Raw genomic sequence first — 19,189 nt, forward strand, 5'->3', positions numbered from 1 at the left:
ATTTCATCCAGCATGACCTCACATCCACCCTCGTGGCAGTACCTTCTGCCACTGCACCCCCCTCAGAAACACCATGTCTACCCTTCGAACCACCCTGGTGGTATTAGATCACCCCACCTTCACCTCATGGCATCATGTATACTAGCCTGTCGTTATATCCCCTCTCCCGACAACTCCTTTCAGCCACCGTGACGTCCTATCCACCCTCATGGCAGTGCATTGTGCCACTGCACCGCCCTCAATACCACCACATCTACCCTTTCAACCACACTTGTGGCATTACCCCCACCCCCTGAATCACCAGCCTGGCCTTGTATCAACTTGGCATCATCTCCGCCCGAGTGTGGTCATACCCACCCTCCAGACCACCAGTTGCAGCCAGACACCCCCCTTTCCACACGCACCAGCTTCGAAGCATGATATCCACCCTCGTGGCAGTGTATCCAGCGGCCAGGCCACCTTCAGGACTCCGCATCCACCCCCGCTTAGTCAACGCAAGCCATACATTCTAAACCAAAGTGCTTTGATGACAGTACTGCGGGCGCACGTATGCGCTCAGGGCGCTTCGACACAAAACCCTTTACAAAAGCACACACACCAAACCACCGCGCAGCTCAGAGGGGTTCTATTACATGTTCGTTCACGAGACAGCCAATACCGCCGGTGTTCGAGAGCCTGGGCACAGGGCAGGCCAACACGGAAGCAAGAACAATTATGGCCGAAGCGGACCGTGGTGAAAATAAAAACAAGCACGATCTGAAAAACCAACACTTCGGAAACATGATCCCTCACTACACGCCTCTAAGAGATAAGAAATTGCTTCACGACAGCCGAAAAGCAGACGATCCAGTCCGGATGGGCCGGACGAAAAGGGGAAAGGGCGGAAACCTAAAAGACTCAGTTTCAATCGGAGGCTACCGTTTTACATAAACGATGATGCCAGCCAATGAAAATGAGGGGCGGGGCGTCAAGGCCCCTTCTGAAATCTCCTCATCCACAATATCTCTCGCAGAGTGCAGCGCATACGCGCTGCAACACTAGGCAAGACCTAAAAATGAAGCTAAAGTCAGGTTTTTTTAAAGAGGGTAATCTGATTAGATGGGTTTTTCAGGCAGATGTCCTTTTGGGAATGCAATAAAATGAGGTGCAGACATTATAGATTGGAGAGTATTTGTGGAGACGGTGGCGAACGCTTGAGTTTTTTAGGCGAGCCAATGGGTTCACCTAAAAAACTCAATAAATAAATGAAAGAGACTCAGAGAAAAAAATTGCACCTTACAGTGGATTGGAGCACAAGTTTGAGTTCTTAATCTATTGGCAGCGGTTGTTGAGTTAAGAGGCGACTAATCTAAGGACTATTAGTCTAAAGCCCAGTCTCTCAAGAATGTTTCATAGGATAACATGATTGGCTATTTCAAATGCCTCAGAAAGGTCCAGCAAGGTGAGAAGACAGGAATTCCCTTTATCAAGGATGAAGAATGCATTGTCAATATTCTGTAACATTGCAGTCTCTGTGCTGCATCCTGGTCTGAAATCTGATTGGAAGTCATCTAGCAGCATTTTTCGATTTCAAACCTTCACCCACTTCCTACTTCTTCATTCTCTGGAGCCCTTCTGGCCTCTAATGCTCTCACTCTGCCTCCTTCGCTCATCAGACCTTGTCCCCTGAGCAAGAGAAAGGGAGCTAATGGAGAAAGAAGGAAGCAAAAGACAGGGAAATCATGACAAGGAGACACAGGACTAAATAGAACACCTGCAATGGTGAACTAAAAATATTAAAGCTAATGAAAGTGTGGGGTGGTGAAATAAAGAACAAAGGGGGTGGAATTTAGACTTTGCAGCATTGGTGTGCAGAGCAAAATGGTCATTTACCTGTAAGAGTAGATTTGAACCTTGAAGTACGAGCTGGATTCACAAGCTGTCTATTATTCTGCCATGTAGTCTGGTGGTTGCATCTGAAATGTGTCTCTTTGAGTCCCTTCATTTTCTTTTTCTTGTTGAATGCATCGTCGACCATTTGGTGTAATGTCCGTCATTGCATGGCGTCAAGTCGTATGTCCTGGAAGCCCATTGTCATGGTTACCATCTTCAAATTCTTTTTCCCCTTGGATGAACTCCTTGGGGCAGATTTGCAAGGAACTGACGCATCTGCATAGATGCGTCAGCGCCGAATGTCCTTGCGCCACTATGGATGCGCTGTATTTACAATACAGTGCTCCATGGCGCAAGGATTAACAGATGCGTCAGAACTTCTGACGATCTGTTGGTGCAAAAGTGACGCATGTCTGGAATGCTCATGAAAGTGATGCAACTCCAGCAATGCGCCACAATTGATGGGCGAGTCCCATTCAAAAAGCCCTGCGTCATTCCTTACGCCTGGTCTGAGCAGGCGTAGGGATTTTGACGCAGTGAAGGCGTAGAGTGGCGCAGTGAAATCTTGTAGATTTCACTGCGTCAGTTCTACATGGCTTTTTGCGTGGGAACGCCCACCCTGCATACATTATAGCTGACACAGGTATAATGTGACGCAGGGCTTTACAACGTGACGCATCTCCCTAGATGCGTCACGTTGTAAATGGGCCACAACATTAACACTGCAGCTGCTTCACAAAAGTGACGTAACGGCGGCACAAAAGTCACACAAGGAGCTTGTAAATCTCCCCCTTGTTTTTATAGCGTCCTCTTTTCTTAAACCTTCTAATTCTATCTCCCTCCTTTGCAAATTCACCTTATTCTGGGGAAGTTGCATGTGAATCCACAAAATTCTTCAAGCTGCAAAACTACTCCTAAAGGTAAGTAACCATTTTGTTTTGTTTAGTAAATCTTTTCTGTAATCACATGCTGTGCATTGATTTTTTAACACATCCCCTTCCATTGGGAGACTGGGTTGAAAGAGTGTGTATTTGCAAACAAGTGTTTTAGTTCCCTTTCTCCCACCTGTGTCCTCTTGTTAGCTTGAATGTCCACACAGTAATATTTTGTAAAAGTGTGCATGAAAGACCATGTGACTGCCATGCAGCGGTCATTGCAATAAAAGTAAGAGTTGCTCCCTTATTCATTGTGGAATATGCCCTTGATGTGTCTCCAAGTGGTATCCCTGCTGTCTTGTAGCATGTCTGGATTGTCTGGACTATCAATCTAACCATGGTTCGTTTAGTGATGGGAATTCCGTGCTTGTTGGGGCGAAGGAAATGAAGAATTGGTTACTTCTCCAGATTTTGTTTTCTGTAGATAATACATAACTGCTCTTTGGACATCCAGTGTATGCAGAGTCCTTTCTGCCTGTCATTTAGGCTGTAGGAAGAACACAAGTAAGTGTATTTCTTGGTTGACATGAAAGTGTAATATCACTTTTTGTAGAAACTGTGGGGTTGTTCTCATTACCACTCTGTCCATGTATATTTGCAGGTAAGGTTCCTGCATCATGATGGCCTGCAGTTGACTAACTCTCAGTAGAGATGTGGTGCCAATTAAAAAGGATGTTTTAAGAGTTATGAATGGGGTCAAAGGATGGTTTTATTACCGGTGTCAGCACTAGGCTGAGGTTTGCCATAGGAGATGACCTCTGGGCGGCTATTCTCTTTGTACTTTTTCAAAAATGTAATACCAGACAGGCTGCCATAAAATGATGGTATACTCAGCGGAAAAATAAATCCTCTAAAGCAGGAATTTGTTTAAGTGAAACAGACCATTAAACGCCTTGATGCACTTTGTTGATTTTTCCTGCATCTGTCGACTATTCCTAACATGACAGACCTAGACGGAGAGAATCGTCCTCATGAATCCAGCTCTAGATAAGGCAGGAAGTCCAACGTTCTTAAGAGCATGGGCCCATCGCCCGTCAAAAGATTGTTTTAGACATTTGAGCCCATTATGGCTCTATCAATGGAAGCAAATGGTTCCTTCATACCAAATCCACCACCACACTTCACCCACTTTATTTTCAATGTCATTATATAAGTGCTCAACCAAATGTTTTTCCATTGAGCCATTCAGTGCTTTAGGGTCAATCAGATCATTGGTAAGATTCCTTTCACAGGCCATTGCTTCTTTAACCGAATAGTGGAGAAGTTTGTTGCATTTACTACTACTGACTATGCAGAAATATTACTAATATCAATGAAATCCTCTGGTGTCTACAATTTCGCATCACAGATATGGACTGCTCCATTGCTGAGGACTACGCGCCCAACACTGGCTTTGTCCCAGCGGAAGGTGTAAATCTTACAACCATACTGGAAGAGGCTGTTTTAGCAGGAGAAATCTGGTTCACCGCGTCCACAGCCTTTATCTTGACATTATTATGTGGGATTCCATCTCCTCGTCTGAGCCTGGTGAGCCTCTAATACCACTTAGGAGAAGTAACAAATAGTTTCTTACCTGTCGGTGTAGTTTTGCAGCTTGAAGATCTTTCTGGATTCACTATGCTGTGCATTATTCCGCGATCTTGTGGTTGGGTCCGGATTCGTAGTCTTTTCTTTGTTTTTTTTTTTGTTTTTGTAGCCCAGGTGGGCAGCGACGACCCACCATTTGGTGCACCTCCCGTGACGTCGTCGTGCTTCCTGCGGAAGTCCCACCTTTGGGGCGCCATCTTCCGGTTCTTTTTTCCTTTCCCTTTTTTTTTTTTTTTTTTTTTAAACCCTAGGCGATTGATTAATCTTTCTTGTCCATTTTTCTGTACGTTTTCATTCCTTTTGATCTTTTCCATTTTACCCCCTCTTCCTCCAGCCTCATCTTCCTGGCGGAGGTGGGTGGGTTCGCTAGTGAATCCAGAAAGATCTTCAAGCTGCAAAACTACACCGACAGGTAAGAAACTATTCGTTTTGCAGCGTGAATCTTTCTGGATTCACTATGCTGTGCATAGACTTTGTAGCGGTTTTCCTAATTTTGTGGCGGCTGGGTGGTAGATGAGCGTTGGTCGTTGAAAATGTGTTGAAGCACCTTCTGTCCAACCTGTGCTTCCTTGTTCATCTGAATGTCCATGCAGTAGTGTTTCGTGAACGTGTGCACAGATGCCCAAGTTGCCGCGAGACATATGTCCTGGATGGGCGTGTTCGCCAGGAAGGCAACGGTGGCCCCCTTCTTCCTTGTGGAGTGAGCCTGAGGCCCCTCCGCTAGCTCCTGTCCAGCCTGTTTGTGGCAGAATTGAATAGTGAGGGCAATCCATCTAGCGATGGTGCCCTTAGTCACTGGCCTACCCATGAAGCTAGTGGCAAAGGACACAAACAGCTGCTTCGACCTCCTGAGATCCTTGGTTCTCTCAATGTAGTGCATCACCGCTCTTCTTGCGTCGAGGGTGTGCAGGGCCTTTTCTGCGTTTGAAGTCGGGTTTTGGAAGAAACTTGGTATCTGAATACTCTGATTCATGTGGAACGCCGACACCACTTTGGGCATGAAGTGTGGGTCCGTCCTCAGGACTACCCTGTCCTTGTGAATCTGAATGTAGGGTTCCTGTAGCGTTAGTGCTTGAAGCTCGCTCACTCTGCGTAGTGAGGTGATGGCCACTAGAAAGGCCGTTTTCATCGTCAACATTTGTAGTGTGGCCTTGTGAATGGGTTCAAACGGTGCCTTCATGAGCTCCGTCAGAACTACGTTTAGATTCCATGCCGGCGGCGGCAACCTTTTCGGGGGGGCCATTCTTTTTGCTCCTTCCATGAATCTCTTCACAACCTGCGAAGTGAAGAAACTTCCACCCTTTTCACCTCTGGTGTATGCAACGATCGCCGCTAGGTGTACCCTTAGGGAGCTCGAGCAGAGGTTACTCTTTAGAAGGTGTGTGAGGTACCTCAGTACTGTTGAGTCTCTTGTCATTCTGTTTTGCAGGCCCTTCTTCCTGCACCACACAGTGAATCTCTTCCATTTTGCGCTGTAGCATTTTCGTGTAGTTGGTTTCCTTGCCTCCCGTAGCACTCGCATAGTGCTCGGCGGCAATCTTAGGTGTGCGAACTCTAGGTCTTCAGGTGCCATGCCGCCAGGTTGAGGGTCTCTGGCTCTGGATGCAGGACCTCTCCGTTTTGCATTGAGAGGAGGTCCTTTCTCCTCTCGAACTTGTATAAATTGCCTTGCGCCATTTCTTGAATTTGTGAGAACCATGTCTGCCTTGCCCACTGCGGAGCCACTAGGATCAGAGTCATGTTGCTGGTTCTGCACTTGTCGAGCTCTCTGTGCAACAGGGGTATCGGTGGAAAGGCGTAGGCAAATGTCCTCGACCAGCTTATCCATAGGGCATTTCCCTGGGATTGCTGATCTGGTTGCCTGGACGCGAAGCTTTGGCATTTTGCATTTTGGCGTGTTGCAAATAGGTCTATTGTGGGAGTTCCCCATCTCCGGAAAAGCTTCTCCGTTTCCTGGCCATTGAGCTCCCACTCGTGCGATGCCGAGGTCTGCCTGCTTAGCCAGTCTGCCTCCACATTGTCCTTCCCCGGTAGGTGAATTGCCAGTAGATCTATCCTGAGAGGTATGGCCCATCTCCAAATCTCCTGAGCCAGAGAGGAGAGAGGGAACGACTGTGTCCCCCCCTGTTTGTTGATGTAGAACATTGCAGTGGTGTTGTCCGTTTGAACCAACATCCTCTGGTTGTACAGGTGCCTCTGGAATGCCTTCAGGGCTAGCAGGATTGTTTTCAACTCGAGGTAATTGATATGGCGAACCGCATCTGCTGGAGCCCACAGACCCCTCACTCTGAGGTTGTCCATGTGCGCTCCCCACCCCTTTTGCGATGCGTCCGTGGTAATAGTCATAGTTGGGTTTGGTGGTGTCAGGCTTCTCCCTGCTGTCATGTTGTCTCTGTTCCACCAAGTTATCTCCTCCTGCACTGCGTGCGTAACAACCACTAGATCCTCCCAACTTCCGTTTGCTTGTGACCATTGCTGTTGTAGCCATTCCTGGAATGGTCTCATGTGCAGGCGTACATTCGGCACCAGCTGGATACACGACGCCATCATCCCCATCATCTTGCTCACTGACCTCACTGTCAGAGCTCGCCCCTTCTGGTAGAGCCGCGTCTCCTTCAGCAGGGCATCTGTCCTCCTGTCGCTGGGCACCACTGTACTGTTCAGGGAGTTGATTTTTGCCCCCAGGAAAATCTTCACCTGCTCCGGTTCCAGCGATGACTTCCCCCAGTGAATCGAGAACCCCAGATTCGTGAGAGTGTCTGTTACGCGTTTTGCGTGCCTCTCGCACTTCTCGCGTGAGTTTGCCTTGACCAGCCAGTCATCTAAGTAGGGGTAGACGTGTATTCCCTGCCTTCGTAGGTGGGCCGCGACCGCCGACAGGCATTTTGTAAAAACCCTTGGCGCCGATTTTAATCCGAAGGCCAGGGTTGTGAACTGGTAGTGTTCCTGGTCGATGTTGAACCTTAGAAGGCCCTTGTGTCTTCTGTTTATTGGGATGTGCAGGTAGGCATCCTTGAGGTCCACGGTGACCATGAAGTCCCCGTCTCTTATTTGGGGCAGTACCTCCTGCAGCGAAGTCATTTTGAACCTTTGCGTTCTGATGAACTTGTTTAGGTACCGCAGGTCCAGGATGGGTCTGAGGTTTCCGTCTACTTTCGGGACCACGAAGTAGTTTGAGTAGACCCCCTTGTTGCGTTCTCTGAACGGCACTGCCTCTATGGCTCTCTTTTCTAGAAGTTTCCGTGTTTCTTCTCTGAGTAGGTCCAGATCTTGAGCCGATCTCTGCCTTCCCTTTGGCTTCCTGTTTGGCGGTTTTTTCTCCAAATCTACGCAGTATCCGTACTGCATGATGTTCAGTATCCACTTGTCTGTGGTTATACGCCGCCACTCCTGAAGGTAGAACCTCAGTCTTCCGCCTACTGGTGTTGTATGCTCGTAGGCTTTTGATCCTTCTCTCCCCCCCGATGTTACTGTTTTGCGCCTCACCCTTGGGGGCATGTCGAGGGTAGGCGTCCTCTTGCGTGCTGAGTCACTTTGATGAGGGCTGGTCACCCCCTCTCCTCCTCTGGCCACGTCCGTTCCCTCTCCCGCGAAAGGACTGGCCCCGAGGTTGGTACTGCCAGTTTTGCTTCTGTTGACCTTGTCCGTGACTTTCACCCTGCTGACCCTGCTGGAACGTCTGGTGTGACGCCCCCTGCTGGCTTCCTCCCCTACCATAGGGTCTCCTCGAGGGATTGCCTCGCCTCATTCCCCTCAGCTGTAGGGCCCCCATGGACCTCGCCGTTTCGTTTTCTTTTTTCAGCTGGGTGAGCTTCTCGTCTACTGTTGCTCCGAACAGTGTCTCTCTGTTGAAGGGGGTGCTAAGGATGTTGTTCTGCACCTCCGGTTTGAATCCCGAGATTCTTAGCCATGCATGCCTTCTCTCGATGACCCCTATGGCCATGAGTCTTGCTGAAGTCTCTGCCCCGTCCAACGCCGTCTTTATACAGGAGTTGGCGATGTTTTTGCGTTCGTCTACCAGGTGTGAGGCTCTCTGGCGGTATTCTTCGGGGAGGTGCTTTACTAGCTCCCCCATCTCGTCCCAGTGCTGGTACTGGTGTCTATTGAGGAGTGCATTGGAATTCGCCATGCGCCATTGCATTGCGGCGTTCCTCTCGACTTTTCTTCCTGTGAGGTCTATCCTCCTGCTCTCTTTATCAGGTGGTGGGCCCGAAGATGCTGGTACGTTGGCCCTTCTCCTGGCCGTGGAAGCTATGATGGAGTCGGCGGTCATGCTACCTTTGATGTAAGGGGGGTCCAGGGAAGAGTGCTTATACTTCTTCTCTGTCCTGGGCGTGATCGACCGGCAGGTCGCTGGTTCCTTGAAGGCTTCTCTCCCCTGATTCATCACACTTTGTAGCATGGGAAGGAACTGGCTCCTCGTCTGGATGGGGAGCAGGGTCTCGAGGAGAAAATCGGCTTTCGGCTTCTCCTCGTCGAGTTTGACGCCGAAGGCTGTCGCTGCGCTCCTGACCACCATATTGTACACCCCGATGTCGTCGGGTGGCGAAGGCCTCGAAGGGTACGTGTCCACGGGCTCCTCCGGGTTTTCGGTGTCGAGATCCTGCCATTCGATGTTGTGGCTGGTAGATGGCGCCGAGCCGTAGAACGACTGCTGGTCTTCTTCCTCGGCTTCTCCGTCATAATAGGTTTCGTCTTCCTCTTCGAGATCCCATGTCAGGCCCTCGGTGTCGAATTCATCCTCGACCTCGACGACGTCCGTCGATGAAACCGTTGGAATCTTGAATTCCTTCATCTTGGCGTCGAACTCCTTCTTCCTTTGAAGGATGTTCTCCATTTCGGCCTCGAGCCGCCTCTTCTTTTTCTCCATCTCGGAGATGCTTTCGGCGTCGACCGCGGGTCTTTTCGACGAAACTTGCGTCGACGTCGACGTCGACCGTTCTTTCTGCGTCGATCGCCCCGTTTCCTGGGTTGTCTTCGACGACCCTTGCTTTTCGGCGTCTTTCGGCACCAGGGAGTCCTTTTCGAAGGATCCGCTCGGCCTCTTGTCCATGGTTCCCCCTTTGGTCGTCGAAGTTTTCGGCGCCGGGGCTCCCTTCGTGGACTTTGACTCTGATTTTCTCGAGTCACCCTCGTGTTTTCGAGGTACTTTCTGTTTTGCGCTCGACGATTCTCTTACCTCGTCTTCTTTTTTCTTGTCGGTCTCTACGACCGTGAAGTTTTCGGCTGTCTCGGCGACGTTGTCCTCATCGTCCGTGGAGAGGCCCAGATCGTAGAGCGACGGGGCCTTACCCTTGCCATCCATGCTGGCGTTGGCTCTTCTCTGCCGATCTCTCACCCGGAGCGTCTTCGGCGCGAAGGCTGAGCAGGCGTTGCAGTCCTTACTCTGGTGTTCGACCGGTAGGCAGAGGTTGCAGACCGGATGCTGGTCCTTCTGCGCGAACTTGTGGTGGCAGTTTGGGCAGAACTTGAATGGCGTCTTGTCCATTGCGCTCAGGGCCTCTGAGTGCGCATTCTCCAAGGTCGTCGAAGAAAAAGGCGCTGAACCTCCTTTCTTCGCGCTCCTGATGAAATCTCTTCCTTTCCTGTGATATCTTCGTAGTATTTATCGACGAAACTCGCTTTTCTTTCTTCTTCCTTCGATTGTAATTCTGGAGCTTCCCGATGACGATCCAGACCCAACGGCGGAAAAAAGAATCTGAAGATGGCGCCCCAAAGGTGGGACTTCCGCAGGAAGCACGACGACGTCACGGGAGGTGCACCAAATGGTGGGTCGTCGCCGCCCACCTGGGCTACAAAAAAAAAAAAAAAAAAACAAAGAAAAGACTACGAATCCGGACCCAACCACAAGATCGCGGAATAATGCACAGCATAGTGAATCCAGAAAGATTCACGCTGCAAAACATTATTACCTTTTCCTTCTTTTTTTTTTTAATAAGGAGAGGGCTCGTGTGAGTCTAAAAAGGGTCCACTTGAAGGCACAGACTCTTTAGTCTGAAATCGGTTTTCGAGTTCTACTGCCATAACATCGAAATAAAAAAAGAGTTCAGACATGGTGGGCTTAAAATTCTTTTACTCACCCGTCATTGAGGAAGGCACTCGCTTTTTGAGTATTATGATATGGTACTGCTAGCAGATTCAGAGAAGGACCCCTTTATTTATGGCAACTGCTCAGTTCCTCTGGTCTGGTATCCCGAAATTTGGTTAGGAATACTGAAGGCCCTGGAGGAGTCTCAAAGGTATCATAGGAAGGGAACGTAGACAATCAGTCATAAATTGAGGAATGGGGGCAGGGTCTATTTTCTTTTCTGCTGTACTAATAGCCGTGTTGGGGCTTCTGTGAAATAATCAGAAATGTTGAATTCCTGATCACATTTTTATTCCTAAATATTGATAAAATCTGTGTGACTCAGTATTGGAGGTTAGGCAACGACTGTGCTAACAAAGAAGAGCATCTACATGTCTTTACTAGTTCTGGACAGGATAAAGGGCTTGCCAGTGCTCATATGTTTGTGTACTCATTTTCTTTTCGTCATTCTTTACTGTAGAAAGGTGCTTCTTTTGGACATGGTAGCCCTCACTTTTTGCCTGAAAAATTATGTGATTTCAACTGGAAGTGCACAGGGTCCATGCCAACCAGGCGCCCTGTGCCAGAGGTAACAGCATGAATTTGCCACATTAGCGTCCCCTCACCAATGCCATGCAGGCTGCCTTTGCAGACTACGTGCCTTGGTGCAGACAAAACCAAAGAGTCGACATGGCACACATTCTTGTGTGTCATGCCTCCAAACACTGTATGAGATTCTAATGCAGACCCTGTCTCTCTGGCTCCCTTGGCCAAGAGAACCTGCACTTAGATGGTGCAAAGAGAGATGGTCCTTCATCAGCTGATCATAAGTGGGTGACAAGAGTGGTTGTCACAAATGGGAGGGAGTAACCCATTTGGACTATCTGGAGTACCCAACGTTCTGATGTTACTGGCCTCCTGTAGGGGAGGTGATGGCATATCTTTTCTCCCACTGGATGCCCATGAGGGTCTTAGGGCAGCCTAAATAAACTTGGAGGCAGCGGCAGCCCGGCGGGGATGGTGGACTGACCTGACAGCTGGCTGCCTATTCCACGTGGCCTATGGAACCCGTGCCCTTGGCCACAAAAAGGCAGAGAAGCCTACTGGCCATGGTGGCTGGGAGGGTATGGGTGCAGTTTGAGACTCCTTTGGTGGTCACGAAAGAAGCAGAAGACAGATTGGGGTTGACAAGGGGCCATAGATCAGCCCAAGGACCTGGCCGTAGTCCTGCTGTCATTGAAGCGCTCGAGCGATGAATCCACCTTGTCTCCAAAAAGGCATGAGGCTTTAAAGGGCATGCCCATGAGGGAAACATGGACATCCCCTAAATAGCCAGGTGTTCACTGCCATAAGTGGCGCCACAAGGCCACCGACATTTAAAAATCACTCTGCCCAGCGAATCGGTCGTGTCAAGTTCATATTGGATAGTGAACTTGCCCGCATCCCTCCCAACGGTAACAGCCTGAAAGAGAATGGCCCGGGCCTCCTCCGGGACCATAGGCAGCACTTGTTTGCTTGAAACTCGGCCCAGACCTCCGCTGACCCCAGGAGCTGCAGCTCCTTGGCCGGCTATCACTGCTCACTTCAGCCTGCACCAGTAGCAACAATTTGAGGGCTCTGCATATAAAATGGTGTTTTTATAGGGGGCAGAATCCCTTGCCTGACCCCAAGATGGCCGCCACAGTGGTCCTTTACCACGATGGGCTACTACTCTTGGACAAAATGTGGACATCAACCAGACCTCGAGCATATCCATCATCCGGCTCACTCATCAGGACATTGAATCTGTGAACCTGCCACCGACCGTTGAGACCTAGCATTTTGGCAGATGCCCGGTAGAGCTACCTTGATAGCTATAGAGGAGATGGGCTGTGGACTTCCCCCCCTGCCATCACCTACCCAGCCGGACTTTGGGCAGACTTTCCTTCGTCTCTACGCCGTCTCTCCCTCCTACCCTTTTACCTTACTCTATTTATCTCGCCTTCTATGCTCTTTAAAAGTTTTCTTGCAACAGATGTAATTTGTAACTGATGTAACTTTGTAACAATGTGGAACCTCATGTAAAGCGCTCTGATACCTCCGGGTCTAGCCAGCGCTATTTAAAACTTATCAAATAAAATAAAATTAAAATAAAGTAAATAAAATATAGGTAACACACCCCTCTAGCAGGCCTTAGCCCTAAGGCAGGGTGCACTATATCCCCTGTGAGGACATATCTGCATGAGCAGATATGCCCCTGCAATATGCATGTTTATTCTTGGACATTGTAAGTGAACAGGGAAGCAATAGAGAGTACATGGGCTGGACACTTGTCATTACGAGTTTCTCTGCGCCATGATTGCTTCACTGTGTTATGGGATGTTTGGTACCAAATATCTCGTCTTAATAATCCTGCACTGATTCCAGTGTCAGATTTATTGATAACTGCACCCAGAGGACCCTTAAGAAGGGTCTCTTGAACCCTACCGACTTCTAGTGGGTTCCGGACTGGTCTCCACCAGCCTGCCACTTCTAGACATATTTTCGAACCCATGGGATGAGAGCCTTCGCTCTCAGGGGCCAGAAACGATGCCTGCCCTGGGCGGAGGTGCTTCCCACCTCCTCCAGGCACGAACAGCTTTCCAAGGTGGGAAGCTTCAAAGTCAGTGCCGTCTTTGAAATCCAACCCATGCCTTTCATGCTAGTAGCAGAAGCATACAACCCTGTTCGACCCAAATTTCGGCAGGAAGACTGACAGGAAGATTAGTTAGATGAGGAGGAGAGTTCACAGGCAAACTGCACCACCCCTAAGGCCCAGGAGAAGGTACAGCAGCTCTGAAGGATCAACTCTGCCTCCTCACCAAGTTTGGAGGCACCAGGATCTTCCGGAGCCAAACAGCACCAACCCCGGGGTACCAGACGCCCTGCAACCAAAAAACGACTACAAGAGTCCAAGATGGACTCCAACTGCTTGAGGACTAATCAACCACTGAGGGACATCAGCAGCCCCAAGACCCACTCGCTGAGTGGCCCAGTCACAATGCACGCACCAGCCCACCTGAGGTGTTGGCTCCTGACCACAAGAAGCACTTTGCGCACAAGAGCTTGGATCATCTGTTTGCTCTGCACCCAGCTCCACTGGCCAGAGAATCTCCGAAACCTTTGGCTCTTGTGGTCCCCAGGCCCTTGCAATCCCTACACTCTTTTGAGTCCCCTCAGACTTGCCTACAAGTCCCCCTATGCAGCCTCTTTTCAGGTGCCCCCCCCCCTTCTTCTTCGTGCACCAGCTACTTACTCTCTAAGCACCCTGCTCTTATCCGAATCCGGGACGCTCTAGAGAACCAGCTGGTAAAACATTGGACCCTGGCTCCCTAACATTTGAATTCTAGAAGCTGAACCCCGGAGTCCTACTGCTCTGTGATTTATTGCATTCTATGTTTTTCTCCATAGGATAACATTGTGCGTGATTGCACACAACTGAATATTGCTTGTAATTATTGCTTATTGCTGAAAAGTATTACATGCTTAACTGTAACTGCAGTTCTCGTTTCAAAATATATATAAAAAGACTTGCTATTTTTCTATAAATTAGTCTCAACTTAATTCTTGAGCATGTGTTCCAATTATTGCCTCTGTGTGAACAACAAATGCTTTGCATTACCCTCTGATAAGCCTAACTACTCGCCCACACTACCACAAAATAGAGCATTAGTATATCAACATTTGCCTCTGTAAACCAATAAGGGTCTCTCTGACCTCTCTGCACAGTGTACCCCATTGTGGTACACAATATAGGGAGGTGGGTTTCCTACATTTACTCTTTCCTGACGTGGGGCCTGGAAGGACAGTACTAAGGTATGTCAACCGCAGAGAATGAGCACTATGCTTTGCACCCTATGAACTGCATGAAGCCTATTTAAAAAAAAGAATGTACAACAGGGGGAGGCACTGTCTGTTTTTCTTTCTTTTTATCCATTCAAAACAAAGGGAATAATAACAAATGCCCTTTGTGGGATGGGCGAGAGCTAAAAATAGTGGCGCCAACCAAAAAAGAGGAAGTATCTGGAGATGCTTATCTTGCTGACTGAAACTCACAGCTAGTGATTGGCAACATGAATGACAGTTGTAAAGAGGTTTCAGCTTTCAATTTGAAAACCTTGTTTGCCGGCCATACCTTTGACTTTGGGCAGGGAAGCAGGAGACCAGGACACATGCACTATGCAGGCGAAGATATTTTAAAATCCCATTGTCCTATAGTTATTTACAAAAATCATTGATGATTGCTATAAGCTCACCATTTCAACCACACCTCCACCCAACTTCAGTCAGCTCTCTCATCTCTCACATTGTTACGTAGATTTGCCTTTCAAGCTCCTCCAGAGACACAGCCACAGTGACAAAACAAGTTATGTAGTATTTTGTTTTTCTGACATTTAATAACTTAAGAATGGCATGGTGGCTTGCAAAACAAGGGCAGACAGTGAAAATGGTGGCAGTGAAAGTAGCACATGTTCCTTGATTCCACAGGGGGGTGGGTGCCAAGAATGCGAAGTTACTGAGGTATGGCGACAGGTTCCTCTACTTCTGGTCTCTTACACTGTCTATCTCTGCAATCTTTTTCCATGTGAGGGATTTCAAAGATGAAGGAGACTAAGAGTGGATGCATCAATGGTTCATGGGTTATTATGGAACCATGTAGATCATCATCTGTAGAGTACATGAGAATGTAGACTGTCATGGTAGAAGTCATGCCTAGCCACGCATTGGCTACAGTACGTTGTACCCCATGGTCGCTATAACTGATTTATATGTCAGTGTTTTTCACTCAAGCAGATGAGTAGGAAAGATGCCTCACCGTTATCAACATATCACATTGGACCCCTTGCCTGCAAGGGGTGCTGCCCAAGACCGCAAAGAATGTGTCTTTCCTATTGCACATTACAGTGGCTGTGTTTTCCCTCATTTGTTTTGTTTATCTTGTCACGGACGATGTTTGGTAACGAAGCAGCTGAGTGCAACAGCACAGTATCCTGCATAGATTCGCTGCTAAGCCTTTCCTGGGATGCAGCTGGTGTATTGTATGGTGAGTGCACAGCTCCCATGTCCTACAGTCATGCTTCTTTGGTCCCGAGTGATACTCGGGAGGTTAATGTTACCGAACAGGATGCCTCTGCTGTAGTAGTCTGATGGAAAGTCTCTCTGCTTGAGCCATCATGTCGCGGAGGGCTGCCAGGCTGACCCCAGCTACCTTGGCACCATTAACCTCTAATATCTCATCACCAACAGCTAGCAGTCCGGCATACAGTTTGGCGGTTCTGGGATCAGCCATCTCTTGTACGTAAACACCTGGAAAGGACAGAGAGGGAGTGAGAAGTCAGAGGATAAATAAAAAACCTGCAGAAAAGCATTGATGTCCCATCACATTAAGAGAATTCCAGGGCATGTTTATAAAGGAGTTGTGTTGTCCTTGTGTGACATATGGTGATGCAAGGCAGGGTAATTCCTTATTTCAGATTGACAAACCAGGCAAAGGATGATTTGCGCCACGTTGCGTGGCTTTACAAAGAAATGTAAAGCAATGCAGCGGTTTGCGCTGCATTACGTTACTTTTCGAGCTGATAGGCATTCCATGGGTGGCTCATGGGTGCTCCTGTGTATCCACAAATGGATTTGATACAATTCCAGATTTACAAAGGTTTTTAAACCTGGAATTGCAACACATCAGTACGCCTCTCACAGGATGGCATAACATGGAGAAAAATCATTTTTTTGTCCTTGTTATTTTTTGTTTGGATTGTTTTTGTGCATTGTGCAAGAAGGGTTGCCTTCCTGCACAACAATCCTGCCTGTAATGCAGGCCCTCTTGTAGCATGACATAAGGGTTCCTGCATTGGTACTAGGTAGCACACAGTGTGTCAGCGCTAGAAGAGAGCAGAAATGCGCCATATCTTAGTAGGTATGGCACATTTCTCCTCTCTCCATTTCAGGGAACGCAGCGCAGCAACTTTGCTTGCTGCCCTGCAGTGCGTGAAATGTTATTAAATATGCCCCTCCATGTTCTTGGGAAGAAAACTGATATACCCCGTTTCATATTATTTAACCATAGCCCACACATAGAATAATTCCCTGTAGCTGTAGCTAGTGTATACCACCTCCCCATCCAAGATTTAATGGTCATCTCATTCAAACATATAACTTTTGGTATTTAGTTCCCTTCTAACCAGAACATTGTAGGATGTAACTGCTAATGTCTACCCGATAAGTGTACTCAAGATTCTTTTTTTGGCAACATGAACTTGAACCCTGACATTCAGGTGCAAGCGCTTGAACCTGACCCCTGCTCTCTGACTGTGACCTTAACAACAATTACTTCAATGCCGTTGCTGTCTAAACTGATCTGTGTTTCATGCTATTGTGACAGTCAATGGTATGTGAAAATGTTGCAATGCTTTAAATGCCAATAAAGATATATTTAAAAAAATAACAATTACTTCATGCCCACTCGCATGCACAAAATCTCTCAACATCATCGTCCTCTATTGATTCTTTACAGACCGAGATCTTCCTTGGCGGCCGCTCCAGTGCCGCAGCCATGCTAAGGCAGCACCATACCCATCCTCATTCCCAACTCTGACATGGAGCCGAATGGGAGTCGTCTAGTCCCAACCAAGGACATTACTCCCGGAGTAGAGCCAGTGCCTTATTTGATAGATAGGACTGGCGAGGGAGACAGTTGGGAGGGGTCGATGGATCCTTATGGAGATAAACCATTTGAGGAACAGGACAACTGGTATGAGGAACTGGGTGAGGCCAGTGGGTTGGACACCTCACCTGACAATGGCCCGTTTCCCTGCCTACTGTGGCTATGGAGAAGGAAGCCTTGTTTGCAATGTTGGTACGCAAGGTGGTCCTGGACCTCAGCCTACCCTCAGTGGCAGTCAAGACTAATGTCTTGACAGAGGTGCTTCAGCCGGGAGTCATCCCCTCAAAACCCTTATTGCCATTCAGTGAAGCCCTTAAGAACATCGTACTTGGAGTTTGATCCGAGCCCTGTAGAGGGGCTCCTGTGAATAGGACAATTGCCCCCCGCCATCACCCCACTCCTGAGGCCCCCAGTTTCCTTACCCAGCACCCCACCCTAGAGAGCTTGGTGGTCCAAGCCTCCTCGTCCTGTATCCACCCTGGCGCGTTCCCTATCACTCCACCAGATAGGGTATCCAAGAGGCTGGACACCTTTGGTAAAAGAACATTCTCTTCCACCAGCCTGGTACTGTGGTCGGTGAACACCATGTGCCTATTGGGCCGATACTCCCATACACTCTGGGATTCAGTTGCACACTTTTTTTATTTGATGAGTTTTATATAGCGCTGGCTAGACCCAGAGGTATCAGAGCACTTTACATGAGGTTTCACATTGTTACAAAGTTACATCAGTTACAAAAAACATCTGTTGCAAGAAAACATTTAAAGAGCATAGAAGGCGAGATAAATGGAGCGTAGAAGGGTAGGGGAGTAAGGTAAAAGGGTAGGAGGGAGATACGGCGTAGAGACTAAGGAAAGTCTGCCCAAAGTCCGGCTGGGTAGGTGACGGCCGGGGGGAAAGTCCACAGCCCATCTCCTCCATAGCTATCAAGGTAGCTCTACAGGGCATCGGCCTAAATGCTACGTCTCAACGGTTTGTGGCAGGTTCACAGATTCAATGTCCTGATGAGTGAGCCGGATGAGAGATATGCTCGAGGTCTGGTCGATGTCCAAATTTTGTCCAAGAGTAGTAGCACATCTGGGCAAAGGACCACTGTGGCGACCATCTTGGGGTCAGGCAAGGGATATAAAAACACCATTTTACATGCAGAGCCCTCGAATTGTTGCTACTGGAGCAGGCTGAAGTGAGCGAGTGAGCAGTGATATCCGGCCAAGGAGCTGCAGGGTGGGGAATCAGTGGCAGAATTTATGCTCTGCACTGCACAGGAGTAAAGTATTGCAGCAAGATCAGCGCAGATGCGTTTGAGCGAGGACGTTTATTGTGCCCTCAGGGGTTCCACACTTGGGCACCACACCATTTATCCCAACACAGGCCCAGCCAGAACCCCTGGCAATACGCTGAGTCAATCTTGGAACCCCACCGAGGCAGGAGATGCTGGCGCCGGAAATTGAGTCTCTGGGATGCCTCCCGGGCTGTGCCCATAAGCGGAGGGGCTCAGCCTGGTGCTCCCACTTTGTGCACTCACCTCCTGGGGTCAGCAGAGGTCTGGGCCGAGTTTCAAGCAAACAAGTGCTGCCTATGGTCCCGGAGGAGGCACAGGCCATTTTCTTTCAGGCTGTTACCGATGGGAGGGATGCGGGCAAGTTCACTATCCGATATGAACTTGACACGACCGAGTCGCTGGGCAGAGTGATTATTAATTGTCGGTGGCCTTGTGGCGTCACTCATGGCAGAGAACACCTGGCTATTTAGGGGATATCCAGGTTTCCCTCATGGGCATGCCATTTAAAGGCTCACGCCTTTTTGGAGACAAGGTGGATTCATCACTCGAGCGCTTCAAGGACAGCAGGGCTACAGCCAGGTCCTTGGGCTGGTCTATGACCCCTTGTCAACCCCAATCTGTCTTCTGCTCCTTTCGTGATCACCAAAGGGGTCTCAAACTGCACCCATACCCTCCCAGCCACCATGGCCAGCAGGCTTCCCAGCCTTTTTGTGGCCAAGGGCACGGGTCCCATAGACCACGTGGAATAGGCAGCCAGCTGTCAG

General features: G+C 48.8%; 1 protein-coding gene across 1 annotated transcript in view; it reads right to left on the reverse strand.

Annotated features, from left to right (window-relative positions):
• Positions 1-14,866: 14,866 nt before the first annotated feature.
• The window catches only part of KIAA1614 (KIAA1614 ortholog), a 199,828-nt gene continuing 195,505 nt past the window's right edge, over positions 14,867-19,189 (reverse strand). Inside the window, exon 10 of the mRNA XM_085601763.1 lies at positions 14,867-15,786. Within this exon, the coding sequence (XP_085457889.1) occupies positions 15,593-15,786 (194 nt within the window). The 3' untranslated portion in view covers positions 14,867-15,592. The remainder of the gene's footprint in view (positions 15,787-19,189) is intronic.

The sequence above is a fragment of the Triturus cristatus genome, chromosome 4_2, assembly GCF_964204655.1.
Source record: "Triturus cristatus chromosome 4_2, aTriCri1.1, whole genome shotgun sequence".
NCBI lineage: Eukaryota > Metazoa > Chordata > Amphibia > Caudata > Salamandridae > Triturus > Triturus cristatus.